Source organism: Pithys albifrons, chromosome 2 (genome assembly GCF_047495875.1).
Source record: "Pithys albifrons albifrons isolate INPA30051 chromosome 2, PitAlb_v1, whole genome shotgun sequence".
Lineage (NCBI taxonomy): Eukaryota > Metazoa > Chordata > Aves > Passeriformes > Thamnophilidae > Pithys > Pithys albifrons.
Genome location: NC_092459.1, coordinates 41,611,815 through 41,639,684, shown reverse-complemented (window position 1 = coordinate 41,639,684; position 27,870 = coordinate 41,611,815). Strand labels below are relative to the sequence as shown.

General features: G+C 34.2%; 1 protein-coding gene across 3 annotated transcripts in view; it reads right to left on the bottom strand.

Annotated features, from left to right (window-relative positions):
• GRIK2 (glutamate ionotropic receptor kainate type subunit 2) overlaps positions 1-27,870 on the bottom strand; it is a 389,366-nt gene that overhangs the window by 82,465 nt on the left and 279,031 nt on the right. For 2 of the 3 annotated variants that reach the window (XM_071548811.1, XM_071548810.1), the window contains exons 13-14: positions 14,606-14,724; positions 10,526-10,743 (exon numbers count right to left, since the gene is read on the bottom strand). In XM_071548811.1, the coding sequence (XP_071404912.1) occupies positions 10,526-10,743; positions 14,606-14,724 (337 nt within the window). The remainder of the gene's footprint in view (positions 1-10,525; positions 10,744-14,605; positions 14,725-27,870) is intronic. The other variant, XM_071548812.1, reaches the window with a different exon arrangement.

Below are 27,870 nucleotides of genomic sequence, written 5' to 3'. Positions count from 1 at the left end.
GTTAGTATGAGTTACTGTCTCAGCTCTTAAGGTGTGAAAAAATAAACTCCCATAATTTCCTATACAATAATTTGATGAGTACATTGAAATTGCATATGTCATATCTGAACAAACAAAAAAAAATCTGAAGAAATATAGTGCCTATGCTTGGCCCAACATGTTCATAGGCAGTTAACTCTCAGATCAGTTGACTACTATGATCATAAAGAACTGACTGCTCATGGCTTGCAGGGGTGTACTCTTTGCTGGATAAAATACTGGCTGGATGACCAAGCCCAAACAATGATATGAATGGAGTTATATCCAGTTGGCAGCTGGTCACAACTGGTGTTTCCCAGGGCTCAGTATTGGGCTCAGTCCTATTTAATATCTTTATCAATCAGGTGGATGAGGGGATTTAGTGCACCCTTTGTCAGTTCACAGATGTCACCAAGCTGGGGGCAGGGGGAGTGTTGATCTGCTAGAGGGCAGCAATGGTCTGCAGAGGGATCTGGAGAGGCAGGATTGATGGGCCAATTGTTTGAGGTTCAACAAGGTCGACTGCTGGGTCCCGCAGCTGGGTCACAACAACCCCATGCAACACTATAGGCTTGGGGAGGAACAGCTTCTCTTCTGGAAAGCTGCCCAGCAGAAAAGGACCAGGGGGTGGTGGTAGACAGCAGGCTGAATATGAGACAACATGGGACCAGGTGGCCAAGAAGGATAATGGAATTAAGGCCTAGATCAGAAATTGTGTAGAGAGCAGGACCACGACATTGGTCTCCCCTGTGTACTTGGTCCTGGAAAGGCTGCACTTCAAATCCCGTGTTCAGTTTTGGGTCCCTCACTCCATATAGATGTGGTACTTAAGAACATGGTTTAGTGGTGGACTTGGCAATGTTAGATTAATGGTTGGACTCAGAGCTCTTTTCCAACTTAAATGACGTAGTGATTTCGTGATTCTAAAGCATGATTTAGTATATATTTTATAAATCTGTAATCTTTATTGCACAGATTAAGGATTTTGAATACTTTAATACAAGTTCAATTAATGCATGGATACTAAAAAATTCTTAAGAGGCACTCATAGACAAATAAGATTATATAATTACCAATGATGTATTGCAAAAAAGGATGGTTTAAGCAATCTCAGCAAGCATTCTGTTTGGAGAAATTAAAAAAAAATCTCTGAAAGAAATTCATCAGTATGATAAGACTTCACGGTAGTGCCTGGGGCAATTCTGGCACTGAAAATATTTGTCTACACAAGCAAGCGTAATGTAGTTGGACAACACCTCAGTACTATGATATATAAACTGACAAGGCAGAACCAAGAGTTCACCTCTGCTAATGAATGGAGGCTTTCAGTTTGCTTCAGTGGGCAGGAGCTCAATATTGAAGGTTGCTCAAATGGCAGGATCTCACAAAAAATGGTTGAACCAACAGACAGCTCCCTCTGGAGAATTGTTTCTGAATCACATTCCCAGGATGAGTCATAGATCAAATTTGCAAACTTTATCTGGCTACTCGGTGATAGATCTACTTGCTTTGAAGAACAAGACAATTTTTTTTTCAGACTCTGATAGCTAAAAATGTTCAAACGTACCCTGAATTTCCTAAACAAACCCTAACTCTGAATTATGTCTTTCATACAGAATGCTGTTTGCAGTTGAAGTTTTCTCTCTGATCTAGTTTAGACCCTTTCTCACCTTGCTCAAGATCTAAAGACAGACATAAAGAAGAAAAAAGCTGAAAAAAGACAAGTGTTCTCACCCTGCTTTTTGGGGGAAAGCAGCAGGAGGAAAGAAAAGTGATAAGACTAGATAGAAATTAGGTTATGCATTTCTGAAGAAAAAGCCTTGAAACCCAACTTATGATTAGAAGCCCAAGTTCAGTAATTCTCTTACAACTGATCCTGTCAGCAGTGTCATTACAGGCCCTGAAGTAGCCAGAAAGTAAAGGGCATGAGATGAGAGAAAAGAAAAAAAATGGCTTACCAGTTAGGACAAAACCTACTTTATGTACTTTAGTACATAAAGAAAACATAAAGAAAACATACATTCTGGAAGTATCAGCAATTTCAACTTTTTTATTTTCTCATCATCACACTTTCAAATGTCCAGGCAACATAATTCACTTTCCAAAGGGTATAGATTCCCAGTGGCCCTCACATTTAGCAGGGTAATATAGGATCACCCTGTAATCTCCATATAATGAGACACTCCACTCACATCAATTCTAACATTTTAGCAATCAGAGCAGCTTTCTTCACAACTGAAAAGTAAAAATGCAACAACAAAAATAGTTTCTCTTTCAGCTGGAACAGAAAGCTGGGATGATTGTTACCAAAGTCTATGGCAGGAAGAGCCAACAGAGTTTGACACCAAAGGCAGGAGAAGAGGTTGGAGTACTCACAGTTAGTTTGGCTTAAGCTGACTGCAAAACAACACAAGAAAGTTGTTGAGAGAACCAATTTACAGTGATAATAGTGATTAAACTCCATCTGACTTCAGCCAAAAGCAAATGGTGTCCTGGGATGCATTAGAAGAGCATTGTCAGCAGGTCAAGAGAGGATCCTGCACCTTTACTCAGTCCTAGTGAGGCTGTACCTGGAGTGCTGTATCCAGTTCTGTGCTCCTCAGTACTAGAGAGGCATGGAGCTCCTGGAGTGTGTCCAGAGGAGGGCTATGAAGAGAATTAAGGGACTGGAGAATCTCTCTTACAAGGAAAGGCTGAGGGAGCTGAGCCTGTTCAGAGAGGGGACCACATCACTGTGTATACAAGTATCTAAATGGAGCGGTGTCAAGAGGATGGATCCAGGCTCTTCTCAGTAGTGCAGAGCAATAGAACAAGAATCAATGTGCAAACTGATGAACAGGAAGTTCCATTGAATATGACAAAGAACTTCTTTACTGTGTGGATGACTGGGCACGGGAACAGGTTGCTCAGAGAGGTTGTGGGGTCTCCTGCAGTGGAGATGTTCAAGAACTGTCTGGACACAATTCTTTTCAATATGCTCTAGGATTACCCTGTGCGAGCAAGGAGGCTGGACCAGGTGACCCTCTGTGGTCCCTTCTAACCTTACTCATTTTGTTATTCTGTGATGCTTGTTTTCAGTGGAAACACTATATATTCTCAAAAAAAAAAAAAAAGAGATGTAATGGGTTTCTTTTAACTACAAAATGAAAATCTAGATTATGACATACGTCTTCATCCACTACATTTGATGAAAATTCTTGTCATTTGCTGGTAAATAATGCACACAATTTAGGACTCAAATAATTGTTTGGATAATATTTGCATATCAGGCTTGATTTTCTAAGGAAAAATGTAAAGTTAATTAGGTTTTTTTTTCATCTCCTCTGGACTCTGATTTCTTGTATCCTCTATTTCTATCCAAGTGGAAATTACGTCTTGCTATATTTTATCATACCTTACACACTGAGAAAGAATGATTTTATTCAAACAAACTCCATCATGTACCTGCTGTATGGTTCATTATTACATGCACTAATTAATACATTTTGTTGTTGGATGCAATTTTGAAAAGTAATACAAATGTCAGCTTCTTATTGGTATATTTATTTTAGCTCTACATTATATTCACACTCTGAAATACTTATGGAACTATAAAGTCAAATGGAACCATAGGGTAGCCCACCCGAGAGTTCTGTAGGAAAATCAGCATAAAACGTTTTCTTCTCAGAATATTTGGGGTAAGGCAGAAACAAATACTGAGCTGTGAAAAATATTAATTTATTCAAAGACAAACCAGAATTTTCCTAATGCAAAATTCTTACTCATTTTTGACGTTTCTCTTTGACTTCCTTTCAAAAATAACGAATGGGGAAACAATTTGTTTCAGTATTTTAATTATTGTGAAGGTATAATCTTGTTTTCATTAGTTATATATCCTTTTTTTTTTTGAGAGAGAACACTAAAAAGCATTTCTACATGCTTCATCCATTTCTAAGAGCTGTAGCCTGAGACAGATGTAAATAATAAATCATTCCTGTGATTTTAGAGTATAACCAAATACTATCCAGCATCTTATTAGGAGTGTTTACTATTTAGATATATGGCATAATGCAGTATAAATATTTGTAGAAATGAAAAGTTGACTACTCATTGTGTTCGTCTTTTTCAGTCCTTACTGTGGAAATAGGAGGAAGAGGTATAAGGAATGAAAAATGGGGAAAGGAGAAGGGGAAGAGAAAAGGCATGGACATGAACATGGACATAGACAGAGGTGAGGTTGGAAATGTTTCCATAGCATTCCAACTCTATTTAGATTCATGCCTCAGCATTGAGATGAAACAGGAGGCCAAACATATGCTCTTATTTACTGCAGGAATGCTAATGGCTGTAAGAGGGAAGGATCAACTCAGCATCAGACCATTGTCCCTGTACCTAGAGAGTTATTTGGAATGAAGCCCTTTGTGTGAATTTGTTCTGCTTTCTGCCTTCAGATTCATAAGACTGTTCACCTCAAAGAAGTTAATGGTACCAAACTTTCTTCTGTTTAGAATTCAAATGCCCTGCTCTTTTTGTTCCAGTCTGTGTTAATACTACATATAACCTACCTACCCATGACTAACTTCCTTGATCATTTACATAGATAAATAGAACTCAGTGAGGCAGAGATGAGATATAAGACAAAGCCTATATCTCATTCTTACGGGCTCTGCTATTGCAGATTCAGTTCTTATAAATCTATGGAGTGACCACAGACCTTGCTTTACACATTTGCAACTATGTATGCATATTTTGTACATTAAAAGAAGCAGTATTTAGTTGAGTAGTGTTCCTGCCAAGTGGGAAAAATTATGCATTTCAATGTATGTTTTTTCTAGCCGTTATGCCCAAACTATCATGATCAAAAAGAAGTAAATAAAAGTTTACATGATATTTATATTCAATTCCCTTTTTAGTTAGAAATACCAGATCTGTTTGCATGCAAGAACAAGTCTGAATCTGCTACACTGAAATGCAACTTACCTATAAATGAAATAATATTAAATGAAACTGAACATGTATCTGTGGTATCCACTCTCAATTATTTTTTAAGCACTTTCAAGCTTAGTACATGGAGGCTGGGACTCAAAAAATTATTTTTCATTAGTCACTATCAGTCACTGCATATTTGAGAAGCTCATAAGTGGTGTTTCTCTCATCTTTGACTTGTAGCAATTCCACTCAATAATTAATATGCATCTCTAAACTTCATGATTATTTGAAGCATTCAGCTAAAGGTTGTCTGTGTATATATACCCATGGGCTAATACATGCATATTTATTTGGTAAACAGATAAATATTATTTGTCTATCACAGTATTCAAACCCAGGTTTGAAAAACCCACTGAAGCTATACTGGCTTTATGCATGTCATGCCAACCTCACTCATGATTGCCATTCTTTCATTTATGTCAGAGCATCTGTCACTTGCACTCCAGTGTCAAGAAAGGGGAAAATTCTCCTACAACTCCTTCCTTCATCTTTAATAGACTATTTCTGAGACTTAGTAATGTATAGGTAGAGCTTAATGCTCTTTCCTTTAGCAATAGACTGAGAATGTGGAAAAGGAAGACAGACACAGAGTGCTAAATTGCTGCTCCCTAAAATTTCCTCACATATGTGGCAACAAAATGGCTAGGGTAAAAAGTGAGGGTGTGAGGGAAAAGGACAATGAATAAAAAAGGTCAGCAGCATAGATCATTATGTGCAAAAAGCAGTGTAGGAACAAATGAAATATATTATAGAAAAGTAGAGCTAAAGAACAAAAATGGGTCCTGAAGAAGAAAAGGAAAGAAACTGGCAAAGGTAAATGATAAATAGAATAGTTAGTCTATCAGATAATTCTAAGGTGTGTGAGTCAGCTTTCCTGAATTAGTCACCTGTCTGCCTTTACTAGAATTATTTCCCTATTTACCAATCCGCAAGTGATCTTGAGAAAGATATGCTCCCTTCTAGTGCTTCAGCTTCCTTATCAGCCAAAAAAGGATATAAAATCCATGTCTCACAGAAAGCTGAGAAGACCTTTAATTTGTGATACAGAATTAATAATACTAATATACTGTTATTAAAGAATGAAAAATTAGTTTTTGCTATTTGATATGCAAATAACTGAGAAGTTCCATTGTACCTGGTACTGTACAAAAACAGAAAGAAAGAACTCTTGACATTGAAAGTTACAGATATTAAAAATTATGGGGAAAAACAAAGGTACATGGCAACTTCACAAAAAAACCCCCACAAGCAAACCTTCACATGGTAGACCACAAAGAAGCATAACACTGAAGTAGGTTTTTTTGTCTGTAATGATGGAGAACTGTGGTACAAATAGAAGTAAGGGTAGAACAAATATTGTTCTTCCAGTTTCAGATTCAGCAGGAAAACAAACAGTGGGATGTTGAGAAGCATAGACTACAGGAATCAGAGACAAAAAATCTGAGGTTTTTTCATCCAAGAGAAGCTAGTGTGAAATCATTACCTCTAATGAAAATAACAAATGCTTTTTTATTTTATTCCTAACATGAAGAAAGAGAGGTTGCTGAAATTTGAAAGTGATCAAGTGTGACAAAAGCAGCCAAGAGAAAGGAAGTGAATTTCATAACTAAGAAAAAAATCTATAATTTGAGAAACAAAAAAGCATGTATCAGGATTGAAAATTACTAGCCTAACAGCAGATATGGCTTAGAATTTATTTTTACATAGCTTTGTCCTAATGCTTGGACAATACTAAGGTTTCATTTATTATTCCCAATGAAATAGTCCACCAGACCCACAGACCTGTAACAGACTTGTAAAACTATTTCCTTTCCATGTTCAGACCAAATAAGTAGATCTTAAGAGGAGAGACCACTTAAATTTTTCTTTGCTTTCTGTCATCTAAAAAGAGTCGTAATGCATGTTGCTCTGACCATGAGGAGGCAAGACATGAAGGACCTAATAAAATTCCTGAAGAAAATATTCTCCTTTTTCATCGAAGCTATTTCACAGGGATGTTTGACTCCCAAGGGTAACAACATTTTCTACATATGTCCCCTGTGCTCTCCAAGATTTTACCTTCAGGAGGTTTTAATCTAGCAGCTAGCTTCTTTGTCTGATAACCATTTAGGTTCTTCACAACAGGCTCTTTTTTTTGTTTGTTTTAGCACCACACAGCTCTGGCCAGGTTCCAAAGTTTTTTTAAAGGAAATAATTCAATGGATTGTTGTATAGCTAATTTATGCAGAAATTACTGTCAGTCCCATGGGTAGCTACCGAACCTCACTCTGATTGGAACTAATAACTATTACCAAGATATGATAATTTCATTTAACATTAGGAAACCATCTGGTGCCTTTATTTCTTGTCGCAACACAGTGCCACTGTTTTACTCAATCCACTCTCATTATAACAAGACAAAGTACCCAAGAAAAAACATACACACAGATGATAAATTAATCCTCTCAATCATCTTTCTCCAGTCCCTATCCCCAGAATTCATACTGTCTTAGATTTTTGAAGTAGGAGGGGACAACTAAAATCTTATCTGAGCTCCTAAATAATGAAGGCTATCTATTTCATGGAGTAGCCTCTCAATCAAAAGAATAATATGCTTGGGCTACACTGTGTCTATCTTCCGAATAATGATCCATATGATGGATGAATTCAATCCACTCCTAGATAAGTTGAATCAGTGGTTAATTACTCTCACTCTTAAAAACATGTACCTTCTTTCTAGTCTGAATTTGCCTAACTTCAGCTATGAAACATTGGATCTCATTATGCCTTTTTCTGCTAGATTAGAGAGTCACCTACTGCCATTCCCAGTAAGGCGCTTACAAACCATGATCAAGTCACCTCTTAACCTTCTCTTCAGCAGATTAAACAGATGGATCTTTAGCCTCTAACTGCAATGCTTATTTCCAGACCTACAGTCATTTTTTCACTTTTAATGAACACTTTCCAATTTAAAACATATTTTCAAAGTATGATCGTCAGAACTAGACAGAATAATTCAATGGTACTTTCCTTAATGTCATATGAAAAGGCAGTGTTACTTCCTACTTGATGTACAGCTGTCTATATATCAGAGAATATATAAATACCATTCAAGACCCTCTTTTATCAGATTATTTTTCTTAAGTGTTTTGTATATTATTTAGTATTTTCTATGAGATATTCAATTCTAGCAGTACCTTTTAAGGTAATTTCACTTAAAGCCTTATTTTAAAATATTTTCTTGCATTTTCATTTTTTTTCATATAAGGAAATTACATTCCTGAAGATATTTGCTTATATAAAATAGAAGTATATTTTGAAAACACACAAATACAAATGTACTATGTTGACTGGAAATACAGTATTCTATTTCCTGAAAACTCAACATCATTAGGTGCATGCACCAGATTTTACCAAAAATTTTACTGTAAAAGACTGTATACATATGTTTTGGTTTACCTGTTATGGAGTACATATCTAATTACCTTGTATTCCTTGCACAGGTAGCTCTTGTGAATAGCATTTACATCAAGAACACTGGAAATGGCTTCAGACACTGAATCAATTAAATGGGATTGTATAGTTTTCATTTATTTTTTTTCTTTGAGCATGATTTTCACTTATTGACTAATCTACAGAGTAATTTTAGCTACTTCTAATGCTTAAGTTTGGATTAATTTCATTTGATAAATAATATCAATTCATTTAAATACTACTAGATAAGATAGTGTACAACAGAAAAGTATTTCAAATCATTTGGTTGCTAGCTGGAACAGAAGTTCTTAACTGTTGGTTCATTTTTATGTCACAAAACACTTACTAATCATGATCTGTTTACACATAAAGTCCAGCAAATGTGTTTGTTCAATAGAATAAACCTTCATTTGACCTAAAATTTATCAGCTGAATAAAGAAATCCTGTGTTTTGCTCTAAATTCTCTTTTTCACTCATAGTGAAAGAGAATTCATTAGTGCAAGAAAAGCAATGCTTAATGATGTGATCTGACACCACAACTCTGTTGTTTTTAAGTCTAGGTTATTTTAGCTGCAAACAGACATCTTCAGTGCAGGACATGCAAATACTATTTCATCAGAAGTAATAATATATTAGATTAACACAAAATATATCTAGATAAATGGAAACAGATGAATAAAAAGAATAGAACAGAATAATTATGCAGAAAAGGGAATCCTATATTAGTATGCAAGGGAGAATAACATCCAGAGAACAAGAAAGAGGAAAAGGAGTGTAGATAGGAAGACAGAAAACTAAGTATGTGGAGAAAGAAAACTAAAAGTTAGGAAGATGCAGAGAGAAGTATTTCTGGCAGCCAGAAAGTCACTGCTAATTTAAACTTGCTTCCTAGTATTTTAGAGCCCACATTTTGAATCTGAACTAGAATAAGATCAAAGTTTTCTGCCAGACTAAAATTAAATTAAAGCCCTGTAGTGTTTTCTGGTAATTCAATAAAAACCTTGTATCATCTCTTTATTTCTTGAGACATAAATCGTTTTGACTCTTCAAAAACCTCAGCCTTTAAACTTTCAATGTTGCTATTTTTAACTGCTTCACATGTTCCTGACATGAAGAGTTGTCTAATTGATTAGTTACTTCTACCAGCTTCATCAGCTTTTTTTTCATCAAGTATTTTGAGGAAAATACACAGAACCTTCCCATTGAATGCTTTAAGTTAAAAAGCCTGAAGTAGTCTGAGATACTGGGGTTGAATTGATTTTTGTTTCCAAGCAGAAGCTGAAAGCCCTATAATATTTTTTCAAATTAAAACTATATGCTCACTTTGATTGCCCCTAAGGTCATAGGATTAAATGGTCATTATTTACCCTTGATATCTAAACAAACTGTATTCTCTGATTTTTATGAGAGAAAATGGGCAAATGGTCTTCAATTTCTGCCCCATTTTACAAGTTAACATTGATTCTCAGTTGACCTAATTTCACATGCCAATGTAACAGCCAACATAGAACCACAGAGCTTCAGGTGATAGCATAACTTTTACAATCAGAATACATTAGCTAAAAGGCTTTGAAAAGTACCAAAGATCAGAAAAATACCATTAAAAACACCTCTTTTGAAGATCTGAGACACCCCTATCAGGCACAAGGAGTTAGAGAACAAATCATCTCTCCCTCCATGCACACTTCTCACTAATTTAAGTCCACTTAAATGCTTGATGAAGACTACAATTAGGTATAATGCTGCTGAACTAAAACTGGAAGTTTTAATCCAACAAAGCTTAGTCTTGTCCACAGCCATAGGAGATTTGAGCAAAGTTCTCAGATTTTTCATGTACTTCACTGCTATAAATTCAATTCATTAAAAGAAAATCATAAAAAACCCTGCCTTTTATTTTGTATGAGAGATTTTGCATTTGATTTGTTTGCTAGCTTGCTAATCCTTCAAAAAAGGAAAAAAAAAAAAAGATTTTCCATTGCTTTTGACAGCAGGAGGAACCACACCTGCTATCCCTCAGCAAGGTGTGCAAGAACTTTCCCCCGCAATCAGGATATAGCAGCTTCTCAAACAGAATATAAATCTTACCTTGAAGAAAGTCATGGTTGCTCCATCTTCAACTGCCCCGTACTCTATCTTTGTCTGCTTGGCCAAGTCATCAGCAGAATCAATAGGGGATTCCATACGTTCCACTGTCAGAAAGGCGGCTAGGTTAGCAGTGTACGAGGAAATGATGATGAGTGTGAAAAACCACCAAATGCCTCCCACTATCCTGGTGGAGAGGGCTTTAGGCATGAGCTCAGAACCTAACGAAAATCAGGGGAGAAAGGTGAAACTGATGCACAGAAAACAATAAGTATTCAGCACATTTTGCCACAGTGGGGAAATGGAAACACTGTGCAAAAAAATTCTTTCAGCTACAGGCTTACATGTACTGCTTGTGCAAAGACACACAACTGAAATGAAAAATGACTGGTTAAACTTATAAAGACATCTTTTTTGGAGCTGTGGGAATCAAAAGATAGTAATGGGAGATTCAGTGATCAGTGCTGTTTCAAAATTTATAAACATATACATATATATATATAAATATCAACGTTAAAAAAAACCCAGTTCCTTGAACTTGCTTTCCATTAAAAAATCCTGGCTGGACTGAGCCTCCAAGTCAATATTAATATTGAAGCACTTATACAATTATCTTGAAGGCACTATATAAAAATTATTTAAGTATTTTGTAAACATTCACCAGCATAAACAAAAGCAAGCTATCGAGGAAGGGACCAGATATAAAACATTTCATATCTGAAATAAAAACCCTGAAATCTATTATAAATATTCTTTTTACTTTTGTCATTTGCATTGCTGTAAAGGATTGTTTATTAATCTTTTAAATAAAAAGTAAATACTGTCTCCCATCTCTATGGTTAACCCCACAATTTCATATAAATATGGGTGGCTATCCCACACACCAATTTGATAGACTAGCAATAAAAATATTAGACTACTATGCACAAACTAGATAAAGATATATTATAATGCATTGCTGGAGTTGCCTGCTCATGGCACTAAAGAATAGAGGGGGAGACAGACACTGTATGTTAATTTGCATAATTTTAATTCTAATTTAGGTTTATTGAAACAAATTGAAGCACATAAATTCCTCTTGTGCCAAATTACTAAAAATAGGGAAAAATAAATTAAATGTAATATATGATCACAAGTATTTATTTTAAATGAGAATGTATGGATTTTTTTCCATAATGCTATAATTGAATGGAATGAAATTTCTAATGATGTTGAATAAACAATTTCAAGCTTCATTTTACAAACTTTGTGTAAGATCTTTCAGAATTATCTGGAAACATCTTCCAGTTTTACCATATCTGCTATACCATTGTACTAAAACAATTCATTTTTGTTAATTGGTTATTATACTTGCTTTTAAATCTCCTGGGTAACATGGAATGAAGGCAAGATGGACTATTTTATTCCTATTAAATTGTAGTGTTTATATTGAATTCATTAAGAAACTGGTCCAGCAAGGTAACACATCTTCATGTAAATTAAAGATTATGTCAAACTTCCAAAGGCAATGCCAAAAAAAAAGAACAGGATTGAGGAATGGAGGTAAGAAAGGAGAGAGGGAGAAAAAACCCCAAAGGAATGGAAAAAGAAGTGGTATCATAACTGGACTACTGTATTCAAAAACAGCCCATCTTACCCTGCAGTTCATCTTACCCTTGCTGATTCAAACAAAAAAAGCTGATAGACTTGGGCATGACAGCCAACTCCAGCACCAGACTCTGCCTAGAATTCTGCAAGGAGAAAAGTAGAAAAGTACCTTTCTGATGTAGTTGCTCCTAGGCCCTGTTAGTCAGACACTTAGACACCATAACTCTAAGAGATTTCCCAATAAGACCACCATCATGAACTCTTTTCAAATGCTCTCATTTCATTTAAAAAACAACACCAATAAAATCAGATAGGACTGGGAAGAAAAGAGGAGTGAAAACATGCACCACACTTTCCCCAGTTACCACAAGTTCATACCTTACCAATGACTGAAACCTTGTGTCACCTGGGCCCGTGAAACAGAGCCTGGTCAGGGGCTGACTGTCATGTACCCAAGGTAACGTCATGTCCAGCACTATATCCCACATTTTCCTGGGAGCAAGGGGTGCCAGCAAGACATGTATGAGTTCCCTCTATCATGTATCCTCCAGCACTAAGCCAAAGTTTTTGAAAGAAGCAGCACTTAATGTGAGTATTGCCCAACCTCTTTTATGCTGTTCCTAATGGAAAGTTATGGCTGTTGGGTGAGAATTTTCATGCTTGTCTAAACCCCCGCTTTTAGATTACTTAAAGTTTTAGGATTTGGGGTTTTTTGTTTGTTTGTTTGTTTTAAGTAATTAGCAAAATAAGAACTGATAATTCATCCTTAAAAAATTTATTAAAGTTTTTTTTAAAAAGTGAACTGACTTAAAGTTTAACAATATTAGAAAATAGTTTTCCTCCATGGAAAACTATTATCCTCCAAAGACATCTCTTAAAATGAACGTTGACTTTTTTTCTTATTTTTATTATCAACAAATGTTTAGATGCTGAGGACTAAAATACCTTTTTCTTGCCAAATTATGATGGAAAAACCTAAATTGCTTTTTCCCTTCTCCAGAAAGATGAAGCCACATAAATAATAAAACTCAGCATTGATAGTGATTCTGGCAATCTTGAGAATTGTGAATGGAATTCAAAATACCTTCTTTCATTTAACACCCCCTTTTTTCAATAGTTTCTTTAAAAGCAATCATTATCTTACAAATGCGCATTCAACCATATAATTTCTTGAAATGTATATTGACAACCTAGTTGATACTAAACACTTAGCCAGTTACAGCTGCACTTTTATTTCTAATTTCGAATCTTGATTTCTTTTTTACTGATTAATTCAAGTTTTTCTGAGCTTAGTACACTTTTCCTGGTCTTAGAGACTTTTCAAAGCCTAGCAACCTGGTACATGGCAGAATAGTTACAGGAAAGCTTCATTAATTAATTTGATCAGTTAAAACCAGTATTTATTTACAGTTAGTATACTTATAATGGTAAGTTTGAAACATGATTTCTCAGGTATACCCACTAAAACAACTATTACTGATATGCACTTGTTCCTGCCAACATTTTCTATGATTTTTTCAAGATATACAGTCATTTTTTTTCCAGAAAGTCATTCCTTTTAGTGGTTCTTCAACAGGAGTAACAATCTTTATACTATATTGCCCAGTGAAATTTCAGAGGAAAAAGCTGTATCTGTGCTATTCAAATGTGTCTGAAATTATGCAACTGTTCAAATCCTTATGGAAAAGTGTAATAAAATGGTGATATATATGGATCTATACATTTGGTATATGTTCAAAATAAAAGGAATATGGTAAGGAAAATTACAGATTTTAAAGAACTTGGCTTAAGCATTTTACTAAGAGTGCTAGTTAAAACTGATAGTTGGTTTTACTCTGAGCAATATGACTATACAGATGTGAATGTTAGTCAGGAATGGCATCACTTTCTCAGTGCATGCATAGTACAATATAGAATATTTATTTTAATCTTTAAGAATGATTATTTTTATTTTAAAAAACAACTATTGTGGCTGAAAAAATTATCTCCTATATTTACCATTTTATTTTACTGATACTAGCTACTGGATAAAATGTGTCTGTTATTGAAAGGTTTCTAGACCAAAAGTAAAAACCAAATGAGAGATTTTTACCTTATACTCTCTCCTGACAAAGATTGACTCTTTTTTACATTGTTTAAATGAATGTTTATTAGTTAATGGACAGATTAGCTAATTTTCTTATGAAGTAAGGTTTTCCTGTTTGGGAAATAAACTGCATAGTTATACTGTATTTTAAGTTGGTGTTGTTTTGGGGTTTTTTTGTTTTGTTTTGTTTTGTTTTTGTTTGTTTGTTTGTTTTGTTTTGTTTTTTCTGTCTTCAGACTATAACATTCCTAAATTGGTGTTTAGGAATTCTTGAAAAGATAAATGTGAAAAAGCTGGTTTTGGCTACATGCACAGAGGCACCCATGCAAATGACTTGCTCCAGATAGCTGCTACCCCCAGCAAAAAGTGGGACATGGTGCCCAAGGGAAAGATCAGACTGAGTCGTATACCTTGCTGCATGAGAGCTCCAACTCCAAACCAGAAACTATTTAGCAAGGTAAAATTGTTTTCCACCACGTCTGAATCAGGGTTGCAAGGATGTGGATTATACCACTCATAGGGACTAAACCTGTGGCAATTGACAGAAAAAAGAACAGATTTAAAATGCAGCACAAAGTCTCTATCCAGCAAATCTGCTGCAAGAGAAAAAGAAAAACAAGAAAGGTTATAAAGAAAATAGTGATTGAAATTTTTTACAGTATGACAGCATTATATTTAACAACAACACTAGAAAATAAAACAATATTGAATATTAATTTTCTTAACTATCACTGATATTAATAAACTTGTATGCACATTGGCTCTGAAAGGTTTCAAGTGCCACCTGTAAACATCAAAGTACTTATTGTTCTATTAACATTAATAGAATTACAGACAATCGATACCATTTAGGAATAGGTCCTTCTAACCACTGTGTTAGTGTATTGCATCTTGAAAGAAAATATAATATGCATTAAATCACAGTAATTAATTAGAAAAAAATACATTAGATGAAAAGTTTAGCTCAGAAAAATTACAAATAATAAATATAAGAAAAAACCCAAATAGTTAGCAATAAAAGAGACATTTTAAATCACCAAACAAGGGTATTAAACTCTATAATTCACAGGAAAAGAGTATGGCAAATTAAAGGAAATGCATCCTGTCCTGTGAGGTTCACAGTAGCATCACTGGAAAGACTTTCCAAAAGAAGGTGGGTACACTCACAAGCACCTTGCAGGGCCAGACTCAGAGAAAATTAAAATAAAATAAAATAAAATAAAATAAAATAAAATATAAAATAAAATATAAAATAAAATAAAAAATAAAATAAAATAAAAATAAAAAATAAAATAAAATATAATTAAAATAAAATAAAATAATTAAAATAAAATAATTAAAATAAAATAAATAAAATAATAAAAGAGGAAAAGAGGAAAAAACAGTGAAATTAATTATCTCAAAAAATAGATAGAACAGAGATAGTATAAAGATGACCAAGTCTGACAATAGATTACAAGCAGATTATATGCAATCAATCTGTTTTAACTCATGGCTTTGCAATTGCTGTGCATTATGATGAATTCATAATCTAAATATTATTTTATAATTTTATCTAAAACAAGCAAACATGTCTAGGTAAATTATTCTTTGTTACAACTTATTTCAGAAGCAAAGAGTTTTCAGTACTCTCTTCCTCATTATACCTTTGTAGAGCTGTAATTTTTAATTCCAATTTGCAAGATTATTCTAATCATTGAAGAGATTTGATCATCATGCCTGAACTTGGAGACACACTATTGATAGGGACATTTATTTTAGGCTTAAATCATGTCTTTAAATCTTTGATAACGAATACAAGTCAATGCATTTGCATAATATATATTTTAAAAAAGGGAAATCACTGCAATACAGTAGAATGGAACCAGCACAAGAAACCAGCACAATAATTGTTAATATTACAGAATTTAATTATTAAATCAATATTAATGTATTTTCATAATTTCTCAAATCATTAAAGCCACTCTGTTAAAACCCTGGGATAGGCAGCCTTTATGAAACAAGTTCTTTTTAAATGTATTGTATAATCAAAGCTATCTGAATAATACATCTGTCACTTTGAAAAATGTAATTTTCTTCACAATAATATTTCAAGCACATAATAATACCGAAAATCAAATGTGACACTTTTATTCTCTTAATGTAAAGTTAAAACACCTCTTGTCTTAAAAGTGTGTACTTGACAAAGAACTGTTTCATTTGGATCTCCAAAGTAATACTGATATGTTGTTCAAAAATGTATACTGGGTTCTAATTAAACATTGTGACCTGAATTCTTCTATTACTTTGTAGTAAAACTAGATCAAAAGTTTGTCATCTCATTAAAAAGCTAAGTATCTTTCATGTCATGTTGTTGTCAATCCAACAAAACCTGGAAAACAAGCACTTCATAAAACTGAAGCAGGTTTTTCATATTCTTTTGTTGAGAGATATTGCAATAAATATTTGTAAATCACAGAGTTATAGAATAAATTTAGGTTTACTCAGCAGGTCTTATAATTTAGAAGAAAGTCCTGGCTAGTCAGGCCTCAAAAATGTCTAAAGACAAAAAATCCACAACTTCTTTGGACAACATTTTCTCATGTTTTATTATGATAGTAACTGTTTTGTTTTGTTTTCTTTGAGTCCTACTGGAACCTCCCTTGCTTCAAAGTATAAAGAACTATGCAGTTTGGAAGAGCTGAACTCCATCTTTTATAATCAACTTCTCTTACTAGAAAGTGTCTAGTAAGAAAACTCCTTCTTGCCTGATGCTAGAAAAGCCCAGCTCTCTCAGCCTTCTTTCACTAGTCTTGTGATCCAGAGTCCAAGTTTGGTGACACTTGCTTAAGTTGATTCAAATACTGAGGGCGATGGAACAGCGTACCGTATTCAAATTTGGTATAATAAATGTTATTATGGGAATAATTACTTTCTTTGATTAATGGACTACACTCCTACAAGTTTAAATGCAATACAGAAGCTCAATTAAGAAGACAAGCATAAAGAAGGAAAAGAACTTCAATGAACTAAAGAAATTTGGGAGATTGATTTCTCTGCTGATAACAGGTACTCTCCCTATTTACCCATTTCTAATAGTGTTTATTCCAACATTTCAGATACAGTCTCTTAGTGTCTAAAACCTTCAGATGCTTGAAAAAAAATGGACTTTAAAAGAGCTTTACAAGATCTGAGTTATAGTTTTTCTCTCTGCTGCTGCCCGCTGAAAAGTTTTAATTACTCTCCCAAATTTATTGGCTAGTAAAAACAATGTTTGAGTCATCCACCTTAGTAGTCCTCAGGACAGGGAAGATTTATATTAAATTGAATTCCACTTTAGCAATATTCCATGTTATTAGAAATTATTAGTTTATCCAATGAGCAGACAGACCTACTTCAGATTCGCAAATTATTTCAGACAGACCGTGATTTATTACACTCTGTATTTATACAATGTTTGAAATAATGGCATAGTATCCCAGAAGATAAGGAAGTTAATGTTTATGTCAAATAGCCATGGAGCCAACCAAGGACTGTTGGCAAGAAGAGTATGTATCTGCAGAAGGGGGTCATATGAAGGAAGGGAAGCCCTTTCTGGAACAAACATCCTTGTTCTGGCTCCTGGAGATAAGCTCAACTCAGTACAGTGCAAGCACGGGAATGAGGTCAAAAAGCAGGCATGGATTGTCAACCAAAGGCTGGCCCAGTAGGGGGAGATTAAGACCACCAAAGACCCTTGAAGTCTTCAAATCTATTTCCACGAAGGCCTAGAAGAACAAACTGCATATGACAACTAATTTGCATAAAGAGTAAGAAATTTACCTCTGTGATGGGGAAACATCTCTAAGAAGGTAGCATCCCCAGGACCCTGGAGGCACCATCAACTGGATCAATGCTGGAGGCAGGACTGGTGATCTTTCTCTCTTTCTGTCTCTCACTTTCTTTCTCTCTCTGTCTTTCTTTCTTTCTTTGTTTTCTCTCAATCTCTCTCACTCATTCTCTCTCTCTCTCCTATTATTTGAAATCTGCTGCCATGTGTTTAGACTAATAGATAAAGGACTAACTTATAATAATTTCCATGCCAAGTGTATAATTTACTAATTTTGGATTTTTCATTGCAGTCTCTGAGCATATGGGAAGACTAGAAACAAACATAAACAATGTTTTATGAGAGGCAATACCATATTATATTTGACATACCTACAGTGTGTGGAACCTCTCAGTGCTCTTTATGTTGCAATGCACATAAAAAAGACCAGCTTTAGTGAAGATGCTTTTCTATATCCTATTGAAGATGGTACGCAGGGTCAGAAAATGCAAAATATGTCATGATTTTAGCCTGTCATTATGTAGACAATTCAGATCAATACAAAATCCTACGAGTCCACTAAGGCAAGACCTGCACTGACAGCATCAACAAAGAGGTCCTCTCCTCTCTACACTGAGAATGCTTGCTTTTAGACTCAATAGCAGTCTTTTCAGACTCCTCCATCTTTTTTGACTTCAAAACCTGCTGTAATATTAACTGCACTCTACTGATAGCATCTCTGCTTCTCTTTTTATTTAGGAGCTTATTTTTGTGCACTCCTGGCACAGGAAGTCTTGTGATGATGATACAAGACTTTATTCCTCAATTCTTGACCTGCGGGCACTCACTCCTCCTTTCCAGTGTCCGTAGTTTCAGAACTCAGGAAGAATCAAGACTAATTCTGGATAAATTAGAATAGTTTCTACAGTTTAAGTCTCTAAATAAAAACACAACATTTTAGAGATCCACAAGGTTCAGTCCAGATGACCTTAGACATGACTGTAGATTCAGAGTTTTTGCTCACCAACTGCACTCAACACAGCACATTCTGTCACACACTGTTGCTTTTGGTTGCTCTCATAAAAGCATGTTCTATACAAATCTAGTCAATTCACAGCTGTCGAGAATGTGTAAATACCCTCCATCAACTTAAATATTCTCAAATCAGAAACATATCAGGTTCTCTCTGATGAGAGTACAAACATAGTATTTTGTTTTCAAAAAAAAAAAAGATAGGTATATTTAGTGTGGACTATAATGTCTGGAGGTAAACACTTTTTTAGTTTAAGCTATATTTTCTGGATAGCAATGCAACTTGTCAAAAAGAGAAGAAAACTTCAAATCTGCAATTTAGAGAAAAGATAAGATGGACTAGTGGAGTAATATTCGTAATTGGGTTTTCATTACACCAACATAGGCTGTCTAGGAATATTATGTAGAAGAAAATTTGTACCACTTAGGAATAAGCAGTTAGTCCTTGTGGGATAAAGACAGATTGGACCTGTTACTAATATATATAGACAATTTGAGTTTTGTGTGTTGCTTTCAGATATTTACAAAACACATGGGTACTGTCATTAAGTCATATTCAGCATGCTAACTTTTAAATTCTTAGAGAACTTTTCAAGAATATCTAAATCATAGAAAGCAAAACACAGGTTAACAATGAATAAGTAAAAATCCGTGATAATTATCACCTACCATTATAGTGCCTGGAGTTCACTTCTTATTTAAAAAGCCATACTGACAACACTTTTCATCTTTATCTCAGACATCATATTGCCTTCCATTTTCTCACAAGTAGAAGACATATAATAACTATGGAAAGGCTAATAAAAGTCTATGTTTTACAAGGTAGTTTGAAAATACAAGACAAAAATCAAAAGCAATAAATTGAATTTGTGGTCTGAAGAAGTCAGAGAGAATACTTTCCTATATTCATGGAATTATGAGTAATTTCAGGCAAGAGAAGTAAAGCAAATATGATTGTAAAGAGGTATCATGCAAGTATGACTTAAAGGACTAATGAGATTATTTACTGGTATCTGTGTTTAATTTATTTAAATTGCATTCTATTCAGGGATATTACAAACACAGTGTTTTTACTGTGTTTTTTTTTTTTTAATTTAAACCCATTAGGAGAAAATAGTACTACAAAAATATTATCTAGACCATGACGTATAGACCAACACATCCAACGTAGCTCAGCAATATATGCCAATGACACAGCACACAATTCAAGTGTGCATACTATACCAGCACTGTTTCAGACCTGTCAAATTAACCAGGATACTTTTCATTTATTTCTTCACTTTTCTTTGGATAAGCTCTATGAAGAAATATAAAGGAAAGAAGATTACCCACTTATATGCGCACACACACATCTCTTTTGCACAATCAGATTGAGAAGTGGGCACCCAACAGGATTGTTTTATTGCAAAACCCTTAGCACATAGATGTTGCAAGCTGCAAGGCTTCATCTAAGGAGCACAAATTGATAAATCAGAAGAATCTTACTCCATTTTCTCCATTAACTGCTGAGCATACTGATCCAGTACTGGGTATTGCTGAACACAACAAACCATGAAGGCGTTCACATGAGATACTCTTAGCTCTAGCAAATTACGCATTCTCCCAATTACTAGAGGAAAGAGTAAGAATGATTCTTCTAGATGTTGTATTACAGGACTTTCATGCAGGACTACATCCTAAATCCACATCTTACTGCATAAAAAATGATGGATAAATTACAATATTTTAAACTTCTTTCAAGAGTATCTAAGATTGATGATTTATTGTAACCTATTACACACTTCAACAATAAAACATCTACTTCTCTTTATTAAAGACTGCATTTCCTTTTTTTTTTCTTAAACCTCCCCCCATGATTTTAGTTTACTATCTTGAATGTCAAGCCTGATTCATTATCTCACCTTATCTGTTGGCTGCTGACTATGAACAGTGACTGTTATTACCAACAACCTGCCCTGTTCAGATACCTTTCTTAGTACAGTAATTGTCATACTTGCACTGTGGTCACCTTCCACATCGTCTTCCCTCATAGAGCTGCCATGCTTTTGCTGCTTCCTGATCAGAACTAAGTCATCCAACATTTCTTTTATATACAAAAAAAAAACCTCAACGACATGCAAAGCAGTTGCATTCAATCACCATCACCTCTCCATTGCCTAAGAATGAAACTTAATGTATCTGATTTTTTAGATGCTTAAAAGGCTATAAATCTGCTAAATTTAGGTGATATTAATCAATCAAAAAAATACCAGATTCATGTTTAAATTGCATACTGTCTTTATGAAATTGTATTCTATAGGCTTACATTCTATCCCTTTCAATGGTTTACAGGCACTTTAAACATGGATAGGATTCCATTAAATCCAATTGAGTCAGAGATTAAATATAAATACATAAGGTGAAGTAGGATCAGAACCAAAATCTTCACTATATGAATGAATATTCCTGTCCCTTTTTTATACAATTTTAGCTTCCCAGTTAATATTAAGGGGAAAAAACAAACCAAACCAAACCAAAAATCAAAACAAAAACAAAACAGAAAAACAAACAACAGAAAAACAACCACAACCTACACCAAAACTCAAATAGTTTACAAGCAAATAACATAAAAAAATATTCAGTAAACTTCTACTATAAGCAACATGAACCATGTAGAAGTAATATCATCCATCAAAAGTGAATATTTGGTGAGTTTTGGAACTTCTCTGTTAGCTGTATTAGGTCCTAGTCCTGCAGTTAAATCCAAAGTAACGTAGCCTTGAGGGCTGCAGAAATGCATATGTTGGTCACAGTTCAAATCTGAACCAAAACTATGAAAGTCTGTTTTGCTTGGTGAAAATGAAATACTTTAAAACATATACCAAGCACAGATCTCTTCTCACATCTGCTGAAGACAAAGAGAATATTTCCTTTGATTGTAATGGGCTCAGGTATTTAGTATCATTCTACTCAATGTCCCACATTGAAGAAATATAACTAAAAATGGCAGAATTATAAAATAATTCTTAACTATTATGTGATAATTAGTATAAATTTATGATAACTGAAACATTTGTTTTTAGAGATATTAATTAAAGGTTTATTAAAATCCATTATACTCTGTATTAAAGATATTGTGTATTACCATCATAATTAAAGATTATTATATGCTGGAAATAAGAGTCAAAGCTATACATACAACCTCATTTTTAAGCACTAATCAAGTTCCTACTGTTTAATTTATTAAATATACTGATTTCAGTTCTTGAATAATTTTTGAACTTCCAGAACATTAGTCCATCTATTTCCTGAAGAGAAGAAATGTCATCAGAGTTAAATATTAAATGACAGTGAAGAACCTGAAGAAAACTTACTTGAAATTAACCTTTAATGTATGTGAACATCATTGATTGCAAACTTCTTCCACAATCAATGTACCCTGACTTTTTCTAAATACATTGAAGTCTTAAAAAACCAAATATTCTAGGACTATGCAGCTCTGAGATATCTCAAGTAAGATGTAGTTGGGGAGTTGTTAAAACAGTTACTCCATTTTTAGTTTTCACAAGATTCACAACTTCTCTATCTGTAGCCCAACTCAAAAAAACCAGAATATTTGCTTGTTAGAATATATTTTGCCCCATTTTTGGCAACATAAGTAAATTGATATATCCAATATGATTTTCTCCTTTTATATACTTTGCTCTTTAGGCTCTTGAGAATATTTACATATTTATTTATATTCCTTTATTCCTCCATCTAGATAGTAATTAACAAATGGATGCTACCTCCAAAAATAGATTATTCATAATACTGATGATATTTTTTATTTACATTTTCCTTCTAAAGAGCCTACATTTAGCTGTTTCATGTGATATTCTTACATCTTTACCAGAGAACATTACTATTGCTCACCCATATATAGTTTTTCCTGCAAAATTAAAAACTGACTATTTTGGAAAATTCTCCTCTCTGTTTTCTTTCCTTACCCTGGTGTAGAGGATAATAAGTGAGTGGCTAGGCAAATGTATGGCCCTTAGTCAAGGTTAACCCTCCATGACCTAGAACTGGCTAATTTTCTATATTTAGAAACCTCCCTTGGGAGTTGGAATTTGAGTTCTGGTCAACAGTTCTTTTAGCACCTGTGCTCACACAGCACAAAAAACCTTCCTTTTCTCCATCCATGAACTACAATAAGGCTTAACTGTTTACTAACAGTTGCCCTGGAATTATTCAGCATAGCTATGTTTAGATCAGCAATAAAGAATGCCTAAAACATGCTTCCACATAGACTGCACAGACTAGTTATCATCTAAATGTTTTTGATGGTTAGAAGGTCACACAGAAAAACAAAAGAGCCTGTACCCAAATAGAGACCGTTATGTTATATACATAATTGATTCTCTTTATCACCTTCTTTTACTTCTGCTAAATCTTAGACACACTTTCTGCTGCTTCTCCTGCCACTTCTGGAATATTAACAGAAACTTTAAAAATGTTATATATGAATGGAATAGTGACACTTTGAAGATGTGCATGAAATGAACCTAAGTAACACTGTAATCTTAGTGCGACCCTCTTCAGCTCCCACCCTCCCCCAATATTTGTTGTGCTCACTTGTTCTGTCATGTCTAAAATTAGACTTGCCTGCTTCTCCAGACAGAAACCATGTCTCATTTGCTTTGTGAAGTCTATACCGTATTTAATTCTGGATGAGAAACATCCTGCTCAGTTCTTGATACCTTTAAGTTTTCAAATAAAATTTAATATTAATTAAAAAAATAAAATCTTTCAAGTCAAAAGCCAAAGCCGTTGTGTTTGTGGGATTGTGCCTGAGCCAAGTACTCCTGGTGACTTCCTCATTCTTCTAACTCTTCTGTGCGTAGAGCACTTAGCTAAATTAATTGATTTTTATTGCATTCTTGATATTTGCCAGGAAGCAGAAAAAAGCAAAATTCAAGTTTTTATTTTTCTTCAGTCAGTAATTGACACAAACAGGACAAAACCTTTAACTCACTTTTGAGAGTTACCTCTTTCTCATTCCACTGCCTTCTCTTATTTTTATTAATATTTCTACTAGGAATATGAATGTTTCAGAAAAACTATCACATATTCTAGAAGTGGCTTGCTGTGGCACATTTCCCACTAAAAAATACATCACTTACAACTCTTGGACAGCTGTGGTCAATAAGTAATAATTTATGTAATGAACAATAGTGCACTTGATGAGAATTAAAATATAAGTAATTTTATAGGACTTTTTCTAGGTCCAAATTACACCTTATTGGCTCATGGTTAATGTGTGAAGACAGCCATAAAGAGCATTATAGCAGGAGGGTGTTTTCAGACACAATGTTACTCCCTGTATTGCCTTTCCATTTGTTCAAGTCACATGCAGTTCACTGTAGTTGAAGCTTTTTGTATTCTAGAATGAGGCATTTTGGTCTCTTTTTGCCCCCTAAGCACTTGATTCATAGTTTAACAAAAAAGTGCCTGAAATATCCTTTCTTGCTCAATAGTCCTGATGTACGCCATGTAATAGGATTTCAGTTTCACATCAATATTTAGTTAAGGCACTGTAAGATTATACAATTGTTATCTGCCTTACCCGCTTCTAATGAAAAGTAAACTAGATAGAACACCATTCCTTGCTTCGCTCACATTACAATAAACATAGAAGAATCTCTAAAGATCATTGCAAAAACCCTCTTATTTACTGTTTGCCTAAAGCACAGGAGATATGCTCATGTATCACAGAGTTTTTATTGATCAATTCCAACTCTTAAAAAAAATTTACAGTACATGATATGTTTTTTAAGAGACCTTTCTGCCAAGTATTGACTAGCATGTGATTTGTTTTGATTTAAATATTTTCCAACATATTTTCAGGCCCAAAGTTGTGTTACACAAAGAAATAATTTCATTTTCCTAAAAGTTTATATTTGACTGTTTATTTATTTAGTTATCTTCAGTGGTTTTTAGACTATGCTTCCATTCCCTGGGCTCAGTAGCACTGCATGACATCATTTCTACTTGGTTTGATACTTAAAGTAATTACTGAAGTATTTTAAAAGGTGCTTGCCAAAGGGAGAAAACCTTTAAGTGTCTTATGCCTTTTCAGAGATAAAGAAGATATTACACAGTGTCCTGTGTGTAACTATAAAGACCAGACTCAGATTTATGGAAGCTTAATTCAAAGAAATTTCCTCACTGTAATATCAAAATTAAAATGGGCAATCTGGCAGCAGGAGATCTTTTTTTTAAAAAGCCTTCATTTTTAAAAAAGTTATTTTATAGTTGATCAAGATGTTCTCTCTAGAACATTATTCTAATCTCTCTGAATGGGTCTGAGTAACTACAGCTAAAACAATTCTTAGGAACTGTAAAAAACAATCCCAATTTCCAATTTCTTTTTTTATGAGATATTGCAAGTGTTGTTGTCCTAATGATAATGTTTGAAGGTACAGACTGCATGGTCATTCTTAAAATTGTACTTAATTTTTTCCAGCTGATACCCTTCTACATAATAAGAATCAATCACATTAGAACTATAGAGATCACTCCTTTCCACTAGTTTTCTTTTGAAAAGAATTATTGTCTTAAATAAAAATATTACCATTTTAAGGACTAAGGAAAAAACTACAAAGGCACACCGTAGCATTTAAAATTGAAAATATCACCCCCCTCTTAATACTAGTAGCTCTTTTTTATTTATTCCCTTGTCCATCTTTCCCAAAAAAATTACAACTTGATTAACATGGATTTTATATCCATTAAAACTATGTGCTAGAAACTATTGAAATATATAGAATTTGCACTTTCCTGAGTAATAAACCCATAGTGATTAAAACAGCAACTCTGTCAAGTGTGGATAAACTCAAAGTTTACACATGAAGTTGAATCCTGACAACATAGTGTGTCTTTAACAATTGTTGGAAAATACAGCTAATCTTTGCCAAGATAATCTTTCTTTTACACTTACAAAGAAGAAATTTCATGAAGAGAAACTGCCTCAAAAGTATAATATATTAAAATGTGACGGCATAGACTAAAGAACAAAAACAGGGTTGAATTTTCTATCTATATTTTTATTGCTGTTGCTTGCATTATCATTCTGTATCCCCAAATAAACTGAATAAATAATTCTTTGAACTGTGGTGCTCCAAATGTTTGAACATAAATTGATATTGCTTCTTCGTATATTGTAAGGCATAAAAACAATTGAAAACACTTTGAATTCTCAGCGTCATATCTCATGGAAATAGTAAACAAATAGCCAACATTTAAAAAAATAATCAGATATTTAATGTGAAACCTGAAGTTATGAGTATAACCAAAGATAAGTTCTGACTGCATTTGAATGAACTCAAACTGTTTAGTTTAGCTAGCAAGATAATCTGCAATCTTTAGCCCATGTTTAATATGGAAAGAATATTAACAAGAAAGACAAACCCCTGGAAACCAATGTCTCAGTGAGTCTTACACAAAAAAAAAGTTGTAAAAATACTGTTGCATGCTTAAAGGAATTGAAAGGATGTTGTGAATTAGACCAACTGGAGAGATAAGTTTGCAGTTTCACTACAAGCCACAGAAATTTACACAATATAACCTGCACCAGCATAAAAATCAACCAAACAAGAGAACCATATGGTGAAAAGAAAAATTAGTTTGAAAAAGAAAGAAAAAGGGCAAGGAAAACAAAAATGGCTGTCAACAGATACAAGAAAGGAAAAAATTTAAAAAATCTCAGGGGATGTGAAATACAATGGTATACCCCTGATTGATTTATCTGACACAATATTTGATCACAGCAGATAAAGAGGATAATCCTATTGAATTCCATTTTAAGTCTATCTTTAAAAATAACATCTTTCTAGCAGTAACCATTCTTATATCTGGTTCAATTCATATTAACTTAAAAATTTTGTCCATTCATAGTGAAGAAATCCACACTGAAACTAGAAATATTCAGCTATTTTTCCAGTTGAACATAGTAAGGGAAGAGGAGACTAGAAGAGTAGACAAAGTTAACTGTTCAAGGACTGTCTTCAGATAATACCTAATTCATGTGTTTGTGTGTGCGTGTGTGTGTGTGTGTGTGTGTGGAGGAGGGGGAGGGGATATATTTTACATATAAAAGTTTACAGCTTGCACAGTTTGTGCAATTAGCAAGCAAACATGCCAGGGCATGCTACAGACCTGAAGACCTCAACAGAGCTCTACCATGTTTCCAGTTCCAGTGTGGTTCTGAGATTCAAAAAGAGAAAGACCTGTCTGATGGAGATATAACAACTTAATGAATGTTTATAGAAATCCAGAAAAGCTATCATCAAGTACTTTGTGTATTCCTGCTACTTACTCTATATAAAAAGCCCATTTTTTGTCTCTTCTTGCATGAGTTAATGACCTCTTTTCACTTAGGGTAGCATACCCACTTACAGAAGCCTATTGTAATCCCCAGGAGAGGAAAGGAAAATGTCACTCCTCTCTTCAAAGAAGGTCAGGAAGGAAGTTCCATGGAATTACAAACCAGTAAACCCTCCCTCAGTCTCTGAAAAGATAATGGGAAAAGTCCTCCTTGAAGCTATCAGATAGAAAAGCCCAAGTGTTTCAGAACAGCCAGAGGAGGTTTACAAGGACAATCGCACCTAACCAGCTTAAGTACTTTCAGTGATAAGACCAGTCCTGTGATTAAGGAGAGAGCAGCAAATGCTATATTGATTTTAATGACTGTTTATCAGAGTGGCCTTTAGCATCTCTACTGTCAAATTGGGAAGGTAATGCCTGGATATCAGTAGATTGCAAGAAGAAAAAAATTGACTGTAATTCCACGCTTGGAGAAAAGTGAAAACAATCAAAAATTTAGCTTACTGCCAG